The sequence below is a fragment of the Puma concolor genome, chromosome B4 (genome assembly GCF_028749965.1).
Source record: "Puma concolor isolate L17-30 chromosome B4, mPumCon1.1.hap2, whole genome shotgun sequence".
In the NCBI taxonomy this organism is placed as follows: domain Eukaryota; kingdom Metazoa; phylum Chordata; class Mammalia; order Carnivora; family Felidae; genus Puma; species Puma concolor.
The window spans coordinates 98641783-98656802 of record NC_141673.1 but is presented as its reverse complement, the minus strand read 5'-3'; the positions used below and the strand labels follow the sequence as shown (position 1 = coordinate 98656802).

The 15020-nt window shown below is 38.6% G+C and overlaps 1 protein-coding gene across 1 annotated transcript; it reads right to left on the bottom strand.

Moving 5' to 3' along the window:
• Window positions 1-940: 940 nt before the first annotated feature.
• LOC112867876 (NKG2-A/NKG2-B type II integral membrane protein-like) lies at window positions 941-14626 on the bottom strand. Its single transcript, XM_086714093.1, is given in 6 exon segments — window positions 941-1924; window positions 8924-8943; window positions 12742-12893; window positions 13414-13467; window positions 13944-14021; window positions 14428-14626. Coding segments are annotated over 6 exon segments (543 nt in total). The 5' UTR covers window positions 14615-14626; the 3' UTR covers window positions 941-1872.
• Window positions 14627-15020: the final 394 nt, after the last annotated feature.

Here is a 15020-nt window from a genome sequence, read left to right as displayed (position 1 = left end):
AGGACCCTGGTGAAAGCATCTATATGATGATGTTTACCACTATACAAAACTACCTTATGAGAATATTGGGTACAGAGGAAACAAAAATCTAGAAAGGAAGTTGCTTAAAGTACTAAGTGTTTTAACTATTTTCCAATATTTTCTTTACAAACATGCTTACCTATTTCATAAAATATGACAAAAATATTCCTATACCTATAATAGTAGATTAGGTTATATTTCAGTGACCTACATTTCTTCCATCTGACTGTTTTGAAAGCAGATATACTTTGCAGAAACTTAGTGACAGTTTCGGTCATGTGACTTCTTTTCACAACATAATGTGAGTGAGAAAGGGACACCTTACGAGTTTAGGGCCCAAGAATTAAGAAGCACACATCTGCTGGGGTGCCTGGGTGACTCAGTTAAGCATCCAGCTTTGGCTCAGGTCATGATCTGGCGATTTGTGAGTTCAAGCCCATGTTGGGCTCTGTGCTGACAGCTCAGAGCCTGGAGCCTGCTTCGGATTCTGTGTCTCCCTCTCTCTCTACTCCTCCCCCACTTGTGCTCTCTCTCTCTCTCTCTCTCTCAAAAATAAATAAACATTAAAAAAAAGAAGTACATATCTGCTGACTCCTCTGAGAGCTACTAATCTCTGTTATAAAAGGTCATATACCAGGTATCCCCTCCTCTAAGAATAAAATATATAAAAAAGATCTGAGCTGAATCTGTATGGAGCCAAGTTCATGTTTACCCAGCTTACATCAACTGAAACACCCTCAAACTCTAAATGGTTGAATGAAAAATAAGTTTAAATTCTTTGTAAACATCAATGCAATCTTGAGTTTTTTGTAACACGACTTCAGCGATTAGTTACAGCTGTCATTTACATGTTGTATGAAATTGATTTTAAATACTCATATAATTTTTCTACATGAGTATAGGGACTACATACAGAGAATATAAGGAAGGCTACATTCAGAGAGATGAATGTATATGAAACAGTAAGTTATTTGGCAAACAATAATCAAAGGTAAACCCTTTCCCTCTTGTGAGCAAACTAGGGTAGAAATATCTCTGAATGATTATCAAATTACTCAAGGGTCTCCCCAATTCTGTCAATAACCAGCTGCTTGACCACAGAAAACTCTTTCTGCTTTTAATTCTTGTTTTCTTTATTATTCAACACTATTTTTCCCATTAAAGTATTTCCTAGGCATTGTAGTAAAGAGTTAGCAAAAGTTAGGATCTGGAACATTTAAGAAAACAGGATATGTTCCACACTATGTACAATCCAGGTGAGGAGAACACCAAACAAGAAAACGTGTGTGAAAACGTGTGTGAATGTCGAAGGACACCGGTTATTAGCCGATGAAGATACCAATCTTTACCAAAAAATGAAACTAATCACTAAAAACGCTGCACTAAAACAGATTCAGAAGGTACAGCTTGGTTCCATTCTCTGAGGAAGTGGGCAGATCTGAATGGCTCTTAGACAGCAACCCTGTGGTAGTTGCATGATAACCCTGAGTGCCCATTAACAATTTAGTACTCTCAGCTCCAAATCTACCCTCCATGTTCCGTTCTCAGATAATGGAGTTACATCCTGTAAACTTCTCGCCCTCGTCATCTCACACGATGTTGACTTTTGTCGGTAAAAGACAATGGAGAGTCGGTGCAGCAGAAAGACATCTTCTTCCTGGTTTCATGGTGTTTTCCCTCCTTTGGCCACCGTGGCTTGGTTGCCAGCCGTATGCTTGCAGGAAGTCCTGTGTATTCAGCCTGGAAGAAGTTTTGGTGGCCTGTCCATCAGTTTCCTGCCCTCAGCTCTGTGCCTCCTAACACTCTGGTGTGGGTTCTTCTTGCCTGCTGGTCACAGCCTGAGATCTATCCTCACCAGTGGACTGTGGAGCTGCTCTGTCCCACGCCAATCCAGGAAGCATGTCTGCCATGAAGCTGTGTGTAGCAACAATGTCTTTAGTGACATCTAAATCCTGTCTTCAGAGAGTAAGCCTGGCTTCCCAGTGATCGCTCCTTTGGGTACTCTCCTTTAACTCTGACATATTCTTTTATTTAAAATTCTTTTTACTGTTTATTTATTTTTGAGTGAGACACAGACAGAGAGCCAGCAGGGAGGGATAGAGAGAGAGAGAGAGAGAGCCGGACACAGAATCTGAAGCAGGCTCCAGGCTCTGAGCGACCAGCACAGAACCCGACATGGGGCTCGAACCCACGAACTGTGAGATCATGACCTGAGCTGAAGTTGGAGGCTCAACCAATTGAGCCAATTGGTTGGAGGCTCAACCAATTGAGCCAGGCACCCCTCACTCTAAGTTATTCTTATAAATTTTTTTCATCTTAGTAGTCTTTTCTCTTAGTAGGCTTTCCCTTACAAATAGAGAATACTTGTATACATCAAACTTCCTTTGGTTTCTGTCTCTTGATTGAATTCTGACTGATAACCTTGCCACTCTGCATTGTTCAACCCTCCTTTGCAGCCCCTTTAAGGGCTAGGACAAATCAATTAATTTGGAAATATATTAGAATTGTTTACTTTATTGAGAGCTTTACAGTAACAGTGCTTGATATTATGATTTGGAATTTATAATTTATTTTAATAAAAAGCAAAAGCTTAAGGAATATATATTATGTACCTTGAGAACGTATTTTTTACATTAATGTAACTAAAGATTGAAGAACACCAAGGGTGAATCTTCAAGTACACTTTGGACTTGAGTGATTATGATGCATCACTGTGGATTCATCCTTGGTAACAAATGGACCGTTCTAGTGAGTGACCTTGATAATGGGAGAGGCCATGCATGTGTACAGGCAGAGACAATGTAGGAAACCTCTGTACCTTCCTCTGAGTTTTGTTGTGAACCTCATATTGGTCAAACAAAGAATATCTTAAAAGTATTCTGAGAAAATAATTGGATGGCGTATGAGGAAATGTGAGATATGCTCTATATAGATGGTGAGATAGCGTTATACCAAAATGAGGTAACTAAAATGCCTAGTGCTTACAAACATATGGTCTTGTGATTAAGCAGGATTCAAAATAGCTCTTCTTTAATTTAAAATTGAAATATGGACAATTCTGGTCACTCTCTGAAGATACTGGCAACCTGAAATACAGAGAATTATATTGCATTAATCTTAGCAATATATACAATAATCTTTTGATGGATAAACTATTTTGATTAATAGTTATGCATCGAAATGCAAATATTTCCCCTATCATTTTTCTATGGAAACACTTCAACAATTGTGTCTATAAAATTGTCCACATATTGCTGGTTTTCTTTCTAAGATTAATTCCTCGAAGGCATAAAAAAAAAAGTTCTTAGGAAACTTACACTTTGGAAGAGACAGTTGAGCCTCTTGACCACACAGATGAATTTTTATTGCTTCTGTGGCAACCTCTAATCCATGAAGTAGGAATGAATAAATTCAACAAATACTATGAGAAAATAAATTTTATTAGAAAAGCTCTTGTATTCATTTGGATTTTGTAGTACCAAATAAAGTTAATTCTTTCCTACTTTATAAAATCTTTCAAATTATAATATAATGTTACGCACTGGACACATTATAAAAGTCTCTTAGCAGGATTAAGTGAGGAGGACATGCTGACGAAGGTCATAATTTTGGGGTTCTGATTATTGACGAAAGGTTAATGATAATTTGTGACATATTCACATTGGAAAAAATCCTAGAGATTCAAGTAGGAAGCAGCACATTTGTCATTTTCTTGCCTGGGATGCTCCCATGCCTCCCCACCTGTTGACCCTAGCTCAGCGATCAAGAAGAATCACAGTTTTTACAGTTCGAGAAGCTGCAAAAAAAACAATGGTATTGGTGCCACAGGGGCAGACTTGATTAGCGGTGGGGTTGGGGGCAAACTAGCCTATTGATTTTCAGCTCCAAGTGCTGATTTCACTAGGTAATGTTGAAGAAAACCCATACTCTTACTAGTCAGAGGTTTTGGTCTTTGTGTCAAGCTCTGTGACCCCCCCATAAATATAATGGGAAGGTAGTTCTGTAAAAATACAACAGAAGAGTTGACATCAGCTCTCCACACACTCTTGGCTGATGGAAAAGAATATGCACACATGGAGAGGAGGCCAAGACGAACTCAGGAGAAAGTAAGAACAGAAAGAGACTTGAGAACTCATAGTAAAGTTATGAGCTGTCCCCTCCCACATTTACACATGTGCACAAACACACACACACATGCACACACATCACATGGCAGAGGGGGGAATCCTCCTGATTTGCAGTATTTGAATGCAGTCTTTTGTTTGTTTATTATTATTATTTATTATTTTTTAAATATAATTTATTGTCAGGTTGGCTAACATACAGTGTATACAGTGTGTTCTTAGTTTGGGGAGTAGATTCCCATTATTCATCACTTACATACAATACCCGGTGCTCATCCCAGCAAGTGCCCTCCTCGATGTCCATCACCCATTTTGCCTGCTACCCCACCCCCGTCCATCAACCTTCAGTTTGTTCTCTGTATTTAAGACTGTCTTATGGTTTGTCTCTCTCTCTGTTTGTAACAATTTTTTTCCCTTTCTCATCCCCCATGGTCTTCTGTTAAGTTTCTCAAATTCCACAGATAAGTGAAAAACATATGATATCTGTCTTTCTCTGCCTGACTTATTTCACTTAGCATAATACCCTCCAGTTCCATTGACATTGTTACAAATGGCAGGATTTCACTCTTTTTCATTGCCGACTAGTGTTCCATTGTATATATAAACCACATCTTCTTTATCCACTCATCAGTTGATGGACATTCAGCCTCTTTCCATAATTTGGCTATTGTTGTAGAGCTGCTATAAACATTGGGGAATGCAGTCTTTAAAAAAAATTGGTATTTACACTCAGATATCACCTCACGCCAGTCAGAGTGGCCAAAATGAACAAATCAGGAGACTATAGATGCTGGAGAGGATGTGGAGAAATGGGAACCCTCTTGCACTGTTGGTGGGAATGCAAACTGGTGCAGCCACTCTGGAGAACAGTGTGGAGGTTCCTTAAAAAATTAAAACTAGAGCTACCCTATGACCCAGCAGTAGCACTGCTAGGAATCTACCCAAGGGATACAGGAGTATTGATGCATAGGGGCACTTGTACCCCAACGTTTATAGCAGCACTCTCAACAATAGCCAAATTATGGAAAGAGCCTAAATGTCCATCAACTGATGAATGGATAAAGAAATTGTGGTTTATATACACAATGGAGTTCTACATGGCAATGAGAAAGAATGAAATATGGTCCTTTGTAGCAACATGGATGGAACTGGACAGTGTTATGCTAAGTGAAATAAGCCATACAGAGAAAGAGAGATACCATATGTTTTCACTCTTATGTGGATCCTGAGAAACTTAACAGGAACCCATGGGGAGGGGAAGGGGGAAAAAAAAAGAGGTTAGAGTGGGAGAGAGCCAAAGCATAAGAGACTCTTAAAAACTGAGAACAAACTGAGGGTTGATGCGGGTGGGAAGGAGGGGAGGGTGGGTGATGGGTATTGAGGAGGAGGGCACCTTTTGGGATGAGCACTGGGTGTTGTATGGAAACCAATTTGACAATAAACTTCATATATTGAAAAAAAATTAAAAAAATAAAAAAATTGGTATTTGACATCTAAGCTACAAAATTATAAGGGCAATCCCTAGGAAGATAGGCTGAAAAATAAAAATCAACAAAAAGAATCTGGAAAACCTGAACAAAAATATCAGCAGGCAGACTTTAGAAGAGAAGATTCTGCAGTAATGTTTATGCAAATTATAAAAATAATAAATCTAAAAAAAATAGAATGTATGTTTGCTAAAGTATATTTCAAAGAATGTCTACTTGAAAAATCAGAACACATAAAAAGAAGTTGGAAAATGTCTTCCATAGTAAGAGAATTCATAGGCCATTAGAAACCTCTAATGGGATAAGACGTTACATTTATCACAAGAAAGTATTTTCAAATAATATTCATAAATATATGTAAATTATAATGAAAAGTTACTTCAAATAATTAAATGAACAATGTGATGGCAGCAACAGAACAAGTCAGTGATACCAACAGTGAAATAAAACTATATGAATAAACCACAGAGACGTTTTGAGTGTATAAATTCATACCTGAAGTGAAAAATTCACTAAATTTTCTCTGCAGAAAATTGGAGATGCCGTAGACAAAACTGATGAGATGGTGGTTACAGTGACAGAATTTATTCATCCCATAGGATGAGAGAGAAAAAAAAGAGAAAATTTAACAGGGTTCAAAACCTTCAAAACAGGATCAGGAAAACCAGCTTAGGTCTAAGTAGAATCTGATAAGAACAACAGAGGCAGAAAAAAAAAAAAAGAACAACATCCGTAAATCACAATGAATGAACAACTTATTAGATATAGTTTAATAAATATTTGTGAACACCAGAGGCTTAGCAAACTGCTAATAGCATGAACACATACAAATCCACATCTCATGACATAATGAAATGACCGAGGGACACTTGCAAACCTAGACCAAGAAATAATCTTCAGGTAACAGGGTGGATTAAGATGTGTTTTAAGTCAGTGTGAAAATCAGGGAACGGGTGACATATTTTCCACCTCAATCAGCCTCGGACCACATCATGTACCACAGAATCCATATCTGCCCTGCACACAATTTCAGACTGAAGTGGGATACCATCAGCAAGAGGAAGGAATAGGAAGCCCCGGGCCCTGAATCTCCCATGGAAACAATAATTTAAAGATATATTCAGACACAAACCCATGTATATTCAGCTCATCATTTTTTTAAGGGTGCCAAGACCATTCAGAAGGGAAAGAACAGTATCTGTCACAAATGGTGTGGGAACCTGGCTATCCACATGTAAAAGAATGAAGTTGGCTGCTTACATTTCCACCATATACTAAAGTTAACTCAAAAAGGACTAAGGACCTAAACATAAATGTAAAACTATGTAAATGCATGAAGAAAACCTGGGGGGAAAGTAAACAACATTGTGTTTGGCAATGATTTCTCGGGTATGCCACCCAAACCATAGACTACAAAGGAAAAGTCCGTTGTAGACAAACAGGCTACATCAAACTAAAACATTTCTATGCGTCAGAGGGCGTGATCAACAGAATGAATAGTGGCGAAAACACTTGCAAATCATACATCAAACAAGGGATTCATTTCCAAAATATATAAGGAAACTTACAAGTCAGTAACAACAACAAAAACCAAACCACACAGTTAAAAAATGAGCAAAGAAATTGAATAGATTTATCTCCAAAGAAAATATACAAATGGTCAAAAAGCATATGAAAAGATGCTCAATAGCACTAATAATCTGAGAAATGCAAATCAAAACCACGATGAGATAGCACCTCATTCTCATTAGGCTGGGTAGAATCAAAAAAGTTTTGGTGAGAAGGTGAAAAAGAGGAGCCTTGCATACTGTTGTTGGGAACATAAATTGGTCAGCTGTTATGAAGGAGAGTATGGAGCCTCTCCAAGAAATTAAAAATACAATTACCAACTGAATCATGTTGCAATCATCCCACATGTTGCAAAATATCTAAAGGAACTGAAAGCAAGACCTCAAAGAGATGTGTACATCCATCCTCACTGAAGCATTATTCACAAAAGCCAAGTAGTAGAAGCAGTCCAAATGTCTACTGATGGATGGATGGATCAAGAAAACGTGCAATGTGCAATACACATAACACATAACGTGCAATGTGCAATACACATAACAATGTATTTATCCAGCCTTAAAAAAGAAGGAAATCTAACCAATTCCATAATATGGATGAAACTCCAGGACATTATGCTAAGTGAAACAAGCCAGTCACACAAACGCAAAAAAGAAAAAAAAAAGTGTATGATTCCAATTACATGAAGCGTCTAAAGTAGTCAGATTAGTAGAAACAGTGAGTAGAATGGCGATTGCTAACGGTTGAAGGGAAAGTGGAGAAGGTAATTATTGTTTAATGAGTATAGAGTCCCAGTTTTACAAGGTAGAAGTTCTAGATATAGTTAGCGCTCCTAGCATGGGTGCTTAGAGTTGCTTAAGATGCATGATCTAGTTAAATGCAATGTAAGATGTGAAATAGCGTGTGATTCCCACTGTGTGAAAATACGGAAGAAACAAAACTACAGGGACCATAAATAGATCAGTGGTTGACAGGGTTTGGGGGAAGGAAGTTTGGATAGGTAGAGCACAGAGGACTTTGAAGGCAGTGAAACTATTCTGTATAACTCCATAATGGTTGATACACATCATTATATATTTCTCCAAACTCATAAAATGCACAACATCAGGAGTACACCTTAAAGTAAACTATGGTCTTTGGGTGACAAAGATGTGTCAAGATAGGTGTATCAATTGAAGCAAACGAACCACCCCACTGAGGGATGCTGAAAGTGAGAAAGTCTCTGCATTACTGGTGCACAGACACATAGATAGTAGAGGAATACAGAAAATCTCTGTACTTTGTCTGAGTTTTGCTGTGAGCCTAAAACTGCTCCAAAAAAACAGTCTATTTTTGTTAACATGGATAATGTGGTCAGTTTTACGTTATGTGCATTTTTTTTTGCCACAACTTAAAAAAAAAATAAAATAAAAAGGCAAACAAAAGACAGGAGGTGATCTTGACAGAAGCAAGAAAAAAAAAAAAACTACTCATTACATTTAGTAAAATAACGATATGATTAATAGATGAGTTCTTACCAGAAACAATAAAGAATAAAAGACAGGGAAGGTCAAATTCAGAGCTGAAAGTCCTGAAAAAAAAAAGCAAGAAACAAACCAACTCCCTACACACACACACACACAAACCCAAAACAAAACAAAATAAAAACACTTGTCAAACAAGAATTATAAATTCGCAAAACAAATTTTCAAAAAAGAAGTTGCATAAAGACCCCACAACGAACACAAAATCTAAGACAATTTCCTCTTAGTATACCTGCCCTCTAAAAACGTTCTTTAAGCTACAAGGAAATGATGCCAGTTGGTAACGCATATCTACAAGACGGAATATGATCGGCAGAAATGGTAAATATATTTGTATATTTTAAAATCTGTGTGTATGTTTTCCTCTCTGAATTGCTTCACAAGATGAGATTATTTAAAGCAATCATTATAACACTGTACGGTGGGATCTATACCACGTACGTTATTTTTTTAGCATTTGTTAATTTCTGTGGCGCAAAGTCACCAAGAGTGCGTCATTTCAAGTCCCCAGTGGGAAATCAGTGTTTGGAATCTGAAGGTAGCTGGCTTCAGTACAACCTTGTAAGAACAGGTTTCCGGCTCTCCCTGAAAGTTAAGCGTCCCTATGAAAATGTTCCTAAGCCGAAATGGTGGACACTAAAGAAGTAAATAACATTAATTCACATGGAAAAATTGTTGAATATTCCCTGATCCCCAAAACATTCCCCATCAAAATAAATAACCCCCAAATAACCTCCCTTACGTTTTTCTGATATAAGACACACCTTGCGAATGGATATGAAAAATAAATTGAACACAGATGCTCAAAAACACAATTGAAAGCTATGCTTGGTACTGAACTCAGATGCTGAGTATAGTTTCTGAGGAATGAAATTGACAGGGCCAATCTTGCTGCTTGGAGGGTGTGAGCTGCCTCTAACAGTAAAACTAGCAGCGAGCACAATTTTTGCTTTTCACCTTTTCTCCTAAATACGTTAATCCCCTTCAGATTCTGTTGTTCAGCAAAAACTGGTACTAACGTAGGTCTTTCACAAAAGCAAACTGACGTAAGGCAAATTTTCCTAAAAGTGTGTTTGTTATTTTATTAAGAGCATGGGGGGAGGGGGCACAGAGAGAGGGAGAGAGAGAATCCCAAGCAGGCTACCCACTGTCAGGGCAGAGCTGGACTCAAGGCTTCATATCTCATGGACCATGTGATCACAACCTGAGCCAAAATCAAGAGTTGGACGCTTAACCAACTGAGCCACGCAGGTGCCGCAGGCATAATGCAAATTTTTGAACAGCTGAGGAATACCTGTAATACTTAGGAGGGGGAAAAGGAGCTATATTCGTGTTAATATAACATATTTTAATGGAAATTAGAATTAATTTGAAGTAGATGGCGATCAGCTAATGATATATGCGTAAAGAGTGCTATCAGCAAGATAGAAGATGAGCAAATCCCAATAAAAGCAATAAGAACAATAATTATACAACTCCAAACTGAGAACTGCTCAGGGAACAATCTAGACCACAGAGAAGCAGCACACACCAGGTGTAATTCAAAAATCCAAGATGGTCCCATAGAACGTAAAGGAAGCATTTTACCTGCATCCCCCAACCCTGCAGCTGAGAGCCACTTGGCACCTGGAGGAATCCCCTTAGGGGGAGTCACCTCATGGAGAGAAGAGGAGCAGGAGAACCCAATAATCTTCAACAATGTGGACATCTGCAGCTTTTGCAACAGAGGTGTCCCACCGATACTGATCCTGATCCCACTAGTTGGAGCAGCCCAGAGTGCTCTCTCTGTATCTCTTCCCAGAGCCTGGGGCTGTTGCTATGGTCAGACTTGCCTTCGGGGATGCCAATTGCTGCTTTTAGGGACTGGGTGCCACAGCGCCTCCCTTATACAAGACTAGAGCTGGTCTGATTTTTGCCCTCTCCTGGTCCCAGGTTGGGGATCTGTCTCAACATTACCAGGGCAGACTCTGCTGCCCTGAACACTGCCCACAGCTCCTAAGAATGCTTTAGCTGCCACTCTAGGTGCAAGTTGCTGCTGTCCTGAATTCTACCCATAGTGTTCCATGTCATGACTCTGTATCTTCATGTAAAGGGTCCTCCTGCTGCTCTGAACCCCATCCCCACTCGATGCCTAGATTCTGGACTGCCATTGCTAACACGAGGTTGCTATTGTTTGAAAACATGACATCACCCATGGCAACTCCAGCCTCTGACCCATCCTTGCTAGGGCTTGTCATCCTAAGTTCCGTGGTCACTGCTACATAGCTTCTGTCAACCAGAGTCAGAGCGATGAGCCCCTGAGACCCAGGTACAGTTTCTGTGGCATATCTGCAAGTGTCTCCACCTTAGACCCCAGTGCCACAGCCACAGTAAGTGAACCTGTGCACTGAGACCTTGTGGCGATGGTAGTTCTATCTGTGCCTGACCTTGGATGACAGTTCCAGTACTGCTCTGAGGGCTCTGAGGCCAGCATGCAGTACCTGATACCAGAAAGATCATCTCGACAAGATCTTCTTCCCAAACATAAGGCAGGAGGGAGTGGGATGATATTTTTAAGGCGGTCAAAGGGGGAAAAAAACAGCCAACCAAGAATGCCTGACTCAGCAAAGCTGTCATTCGAAAACGAAGAAGAGATAAAAGCTTTCCCAGCCTGTCACAGGATGGTGTGTCAATGGTTCAGCTTGCCCCGGATGGCAGAGGACAGCAGCACCATGACTCTCGTGGTGGTCTCTAGACCACTATGTGTCAGAACCAGTTTTAAGTATTTGACCTGCCTAACTGAAATGCTAAAGGGAATTCTTGAAGCTGAAACAGAGAGAGGAAAATTAGAAACATTGAAACACATAAACATATAGAATCACTGGTAGAGGCAAAAGGAACAATACCCTTGACATTGGTGTAGACGATGGTTTCTTGGATACCGAAACCACAGGCAACAAAAACTAAAATAAGAAAAGTGGTACTGCATTAAGCCAAAGAGCATCTTTTCAGCAAGGAAAGAACCAAGCAAGTGAAAGAACAATGTAGAGAGCAGAAGAAAATATCTGCAAACAAATATCAGATAAGGGAATAATATCCATTTATATAAAGAACTCTTACAATGTAATAAAAGCAAAGAACACAATCCAATTCAAAAAATGGGCAAAAGACTTGAGTAGATATTTTTTGAAAGACATACAAATGGCAAGCAGATACAGGTAAGGTGCGTAAGGTCACTAATCATCAGGGAAATGCAAATCAAAACCACCAGCTGGGGGCGCCTGGGTGGCTCAGTCGGTTAAGCATCCGACTTCAGCTCAGGTCACGATCTCACGGTCTGTGGGTTCGAGCCCCGCGTCGGGCTCTGGGCTGATGGCTCAGAGTCTGGAGCCTGCTTCCGATTCTGTGTCTCCCTCTCTCTCTGCCCCTCCCCCGTTCACGCTCTGTCTCTCTCTGTCTCAAAAATAAATAAACGTTTAAAAAAAAATAAAAAATAAAATGTCATATTCATAGAAGACAGCAGTGAAAATTCACAAACTATAGGCAAATGCAATAATATAAGTGCCTTACAAATGTCATATGAGAGCGAAGGGAGACACACATAAAAATGCATACTGCATGATTCCATTGAGAAAAAGTCCAAAATTAAGCAAAGATACTTCATAATGTAAATGGGTAGGGCTAATAAAGGCCCTAAACTTCTACATCATGATCTGACTTGTAATTGCGTGGTTCTAACTAGTTTGTGTTCAATTTGTGCAATCATGTACTTACTTTCCTTGATGCGTCAAAATTAAATAGTAAAGTTTATTTCATGCTAAAGGGCATTTATAGAAACATGGTTTTCTATGAAAAGCAAGAACTGGAAATTATTAAATGTGCAGTAACGATATAAAAATATACATAAAATATCATACCCAAACTATAAACAGACTTCAAAACAAATAAACTACAAATATTTACAAAAATATGGATGAGCTCTACAAATATAATATTAACTGATAAGCTTTTAATAAACTCTGGAAGCATTTGAAATCTTACCACATCCTCTTCATTATCTACGGAGAGCAGGTTAGAGTTTTTAGAAGCACAGGACATCAAACTCTCATTCCACGGTTTTTTTTCAGTGCTGATGTAATAGCAATTGTTGCAATACGTAACCCACTCTTCTGGACGACGACCACAGTGATGTGCTAGAAGAAGATTATGAGATATTATCAGAAATTTTGAATATTACAAAATTCCAATTTTTGCATGGGTATGTACATATGTATACATAACATATCTACGCATCCTCCCAGGATGGTATAAATAAAATAGGCTCACACACACTCACAGAGAATGGTCAGGTTCTCATCCTAATTTATGTGCCCATATAAAGCAAACACACAAAAATATCCATCTCTACATGTCCTGAGAGTCACTGAACAAAATCAGTTTTATGGAGAGTAAAATGATTTGACTCTTATCATGTTATAGCAAGAGGAAGTTTGAGGTGATTGGTAACAATGGGTATGGTGATTTTAAATGAGCATTTCTTCACATTGTTACAGAAGAAGTAATATTCTCTGACAATCATTATTTCAGAAAGTTTATATGTGAACTTCTAATTGATTTTCACCCAAATAGACTCGATTAACTTCTTTGCCTAGCCTCAGATGGAGACAAAATAGAAACTATACTAATAACAGAATTTTGAAAATGATGTTGTACCTTTCTGGATCCTTGTTTCCAGGGAAGAATTATTCTGCTCCGGTGTGTCAGTACCTAGAACAATTAAAGTAATCCTCATAAAAACTTCATGTTAAACTAAACAAATCATAATGACTGAGTCTCTTAGTTTGAAATTTGGTGTATGGTTTAGAATTCGAAAACTGTAATAAAATTACTTTTACCAGTAAAAAGTGAATAACGGGGGAAGACATTTCAAAAGCCTAAAAGAATCAAACCGCACCACCTCTTACAGTATTTGGTAACCAATCTCAAGAATTAATTTGTGTTTCTCCATAAGGTCTCTTTCCTATACCTTGTCTTTGGGTTATGAAATCCGAGTTATGAGAATAAATATGTAATACTATCGACAATTGTTGTTATTTCTACCTTTGACAGTTTCAGAATAATCATTCCAAGTTAGAGCTTATATGCATTAAGAGAATAAAATTCCATAATGTTATGAAATATTTCGAGCCACTGAGGACCACTAAAGTGAAATATTCCCTTTCGTCATTTAAACACTTACTGACCGGGATTAACAGCTAGTATTACCACAGTGGACATCAAGACAAGACAGATGATTCCCAGGATCCCAGCAATGAGCTTCTCTGGACATGATGATAAATAGTAGAAAGAGAAATGAAAACACTGAGAAAGGATGTACAGAAATAATCATTTAGAAAATTTACAAACAGAACCAAGGATGCACATGGAATCCCACATAAAAACGTGGACTCCAAACCTGTATCTGCTATTGTAATCTTCTCTCAGAATATACCCTTGCATTTACAGTAAATATACTACTCCATGACATGTTGGTAAAGACTACAAATTACAACAATGCCTGAACAAAGTTAGTTCTCAGATTTCAATTACAGTACCGTATTCCAAATTCAAGTTCGGATTCTCACAAATGAAAAATATGCGAGATCATTCCCTACTCACTCCCTACACCCCTGTACCCCAACTGCACATTCTAGAACAGGTATACTGTGTGTGTATTAAATGTTTTACCTTTGCAGGGAGACTTCTTGCCATTCCCTTGAAGGGCCCGAGAGGCATTTTGAAGATTTAATTCTGCATAGGCTATCTCTTCCTCAGTTACTGAAATGGAACTTTTCGTGCCCTTAGGTTGCACTTGCTGTCTTTTTGAGCCCTTAACATGATGGAGTTCCGCATAAGTCACGCCTTGGTTGTTCATGTCTGCAGCTGAGTAGTGTCAGCTACAATGTGGATGAAACTGCCCTGAAGGTCTTGATCAAGAGTGTGTGTCATGTGCTGACAACATTGCTAGTACAGTGACACCGGGTGGGGTGCAGGGTGAGGGAGACTCCTCATTTGCAGTTGAACAATAGAAAGTCTGGTACTAACTTCCGTAGAGATACAAATAAGTGTTTCATGATAGAATAAGTGGTTTTTACTATGCTATTCTATGTTTGACACAATAGTATTTGTTGGAAAAATGTAAAGAAATAAGTGAGAGAGGAATAAAGGAATTCATGAGTAATACTGTCCTTATGATTCCGCAGAAACATTTCAACACTATTAACTGGGCTAAAATTAAAACGCAGTATTAGGAAAAGAATGCTGCATGATTTTTTGGACAA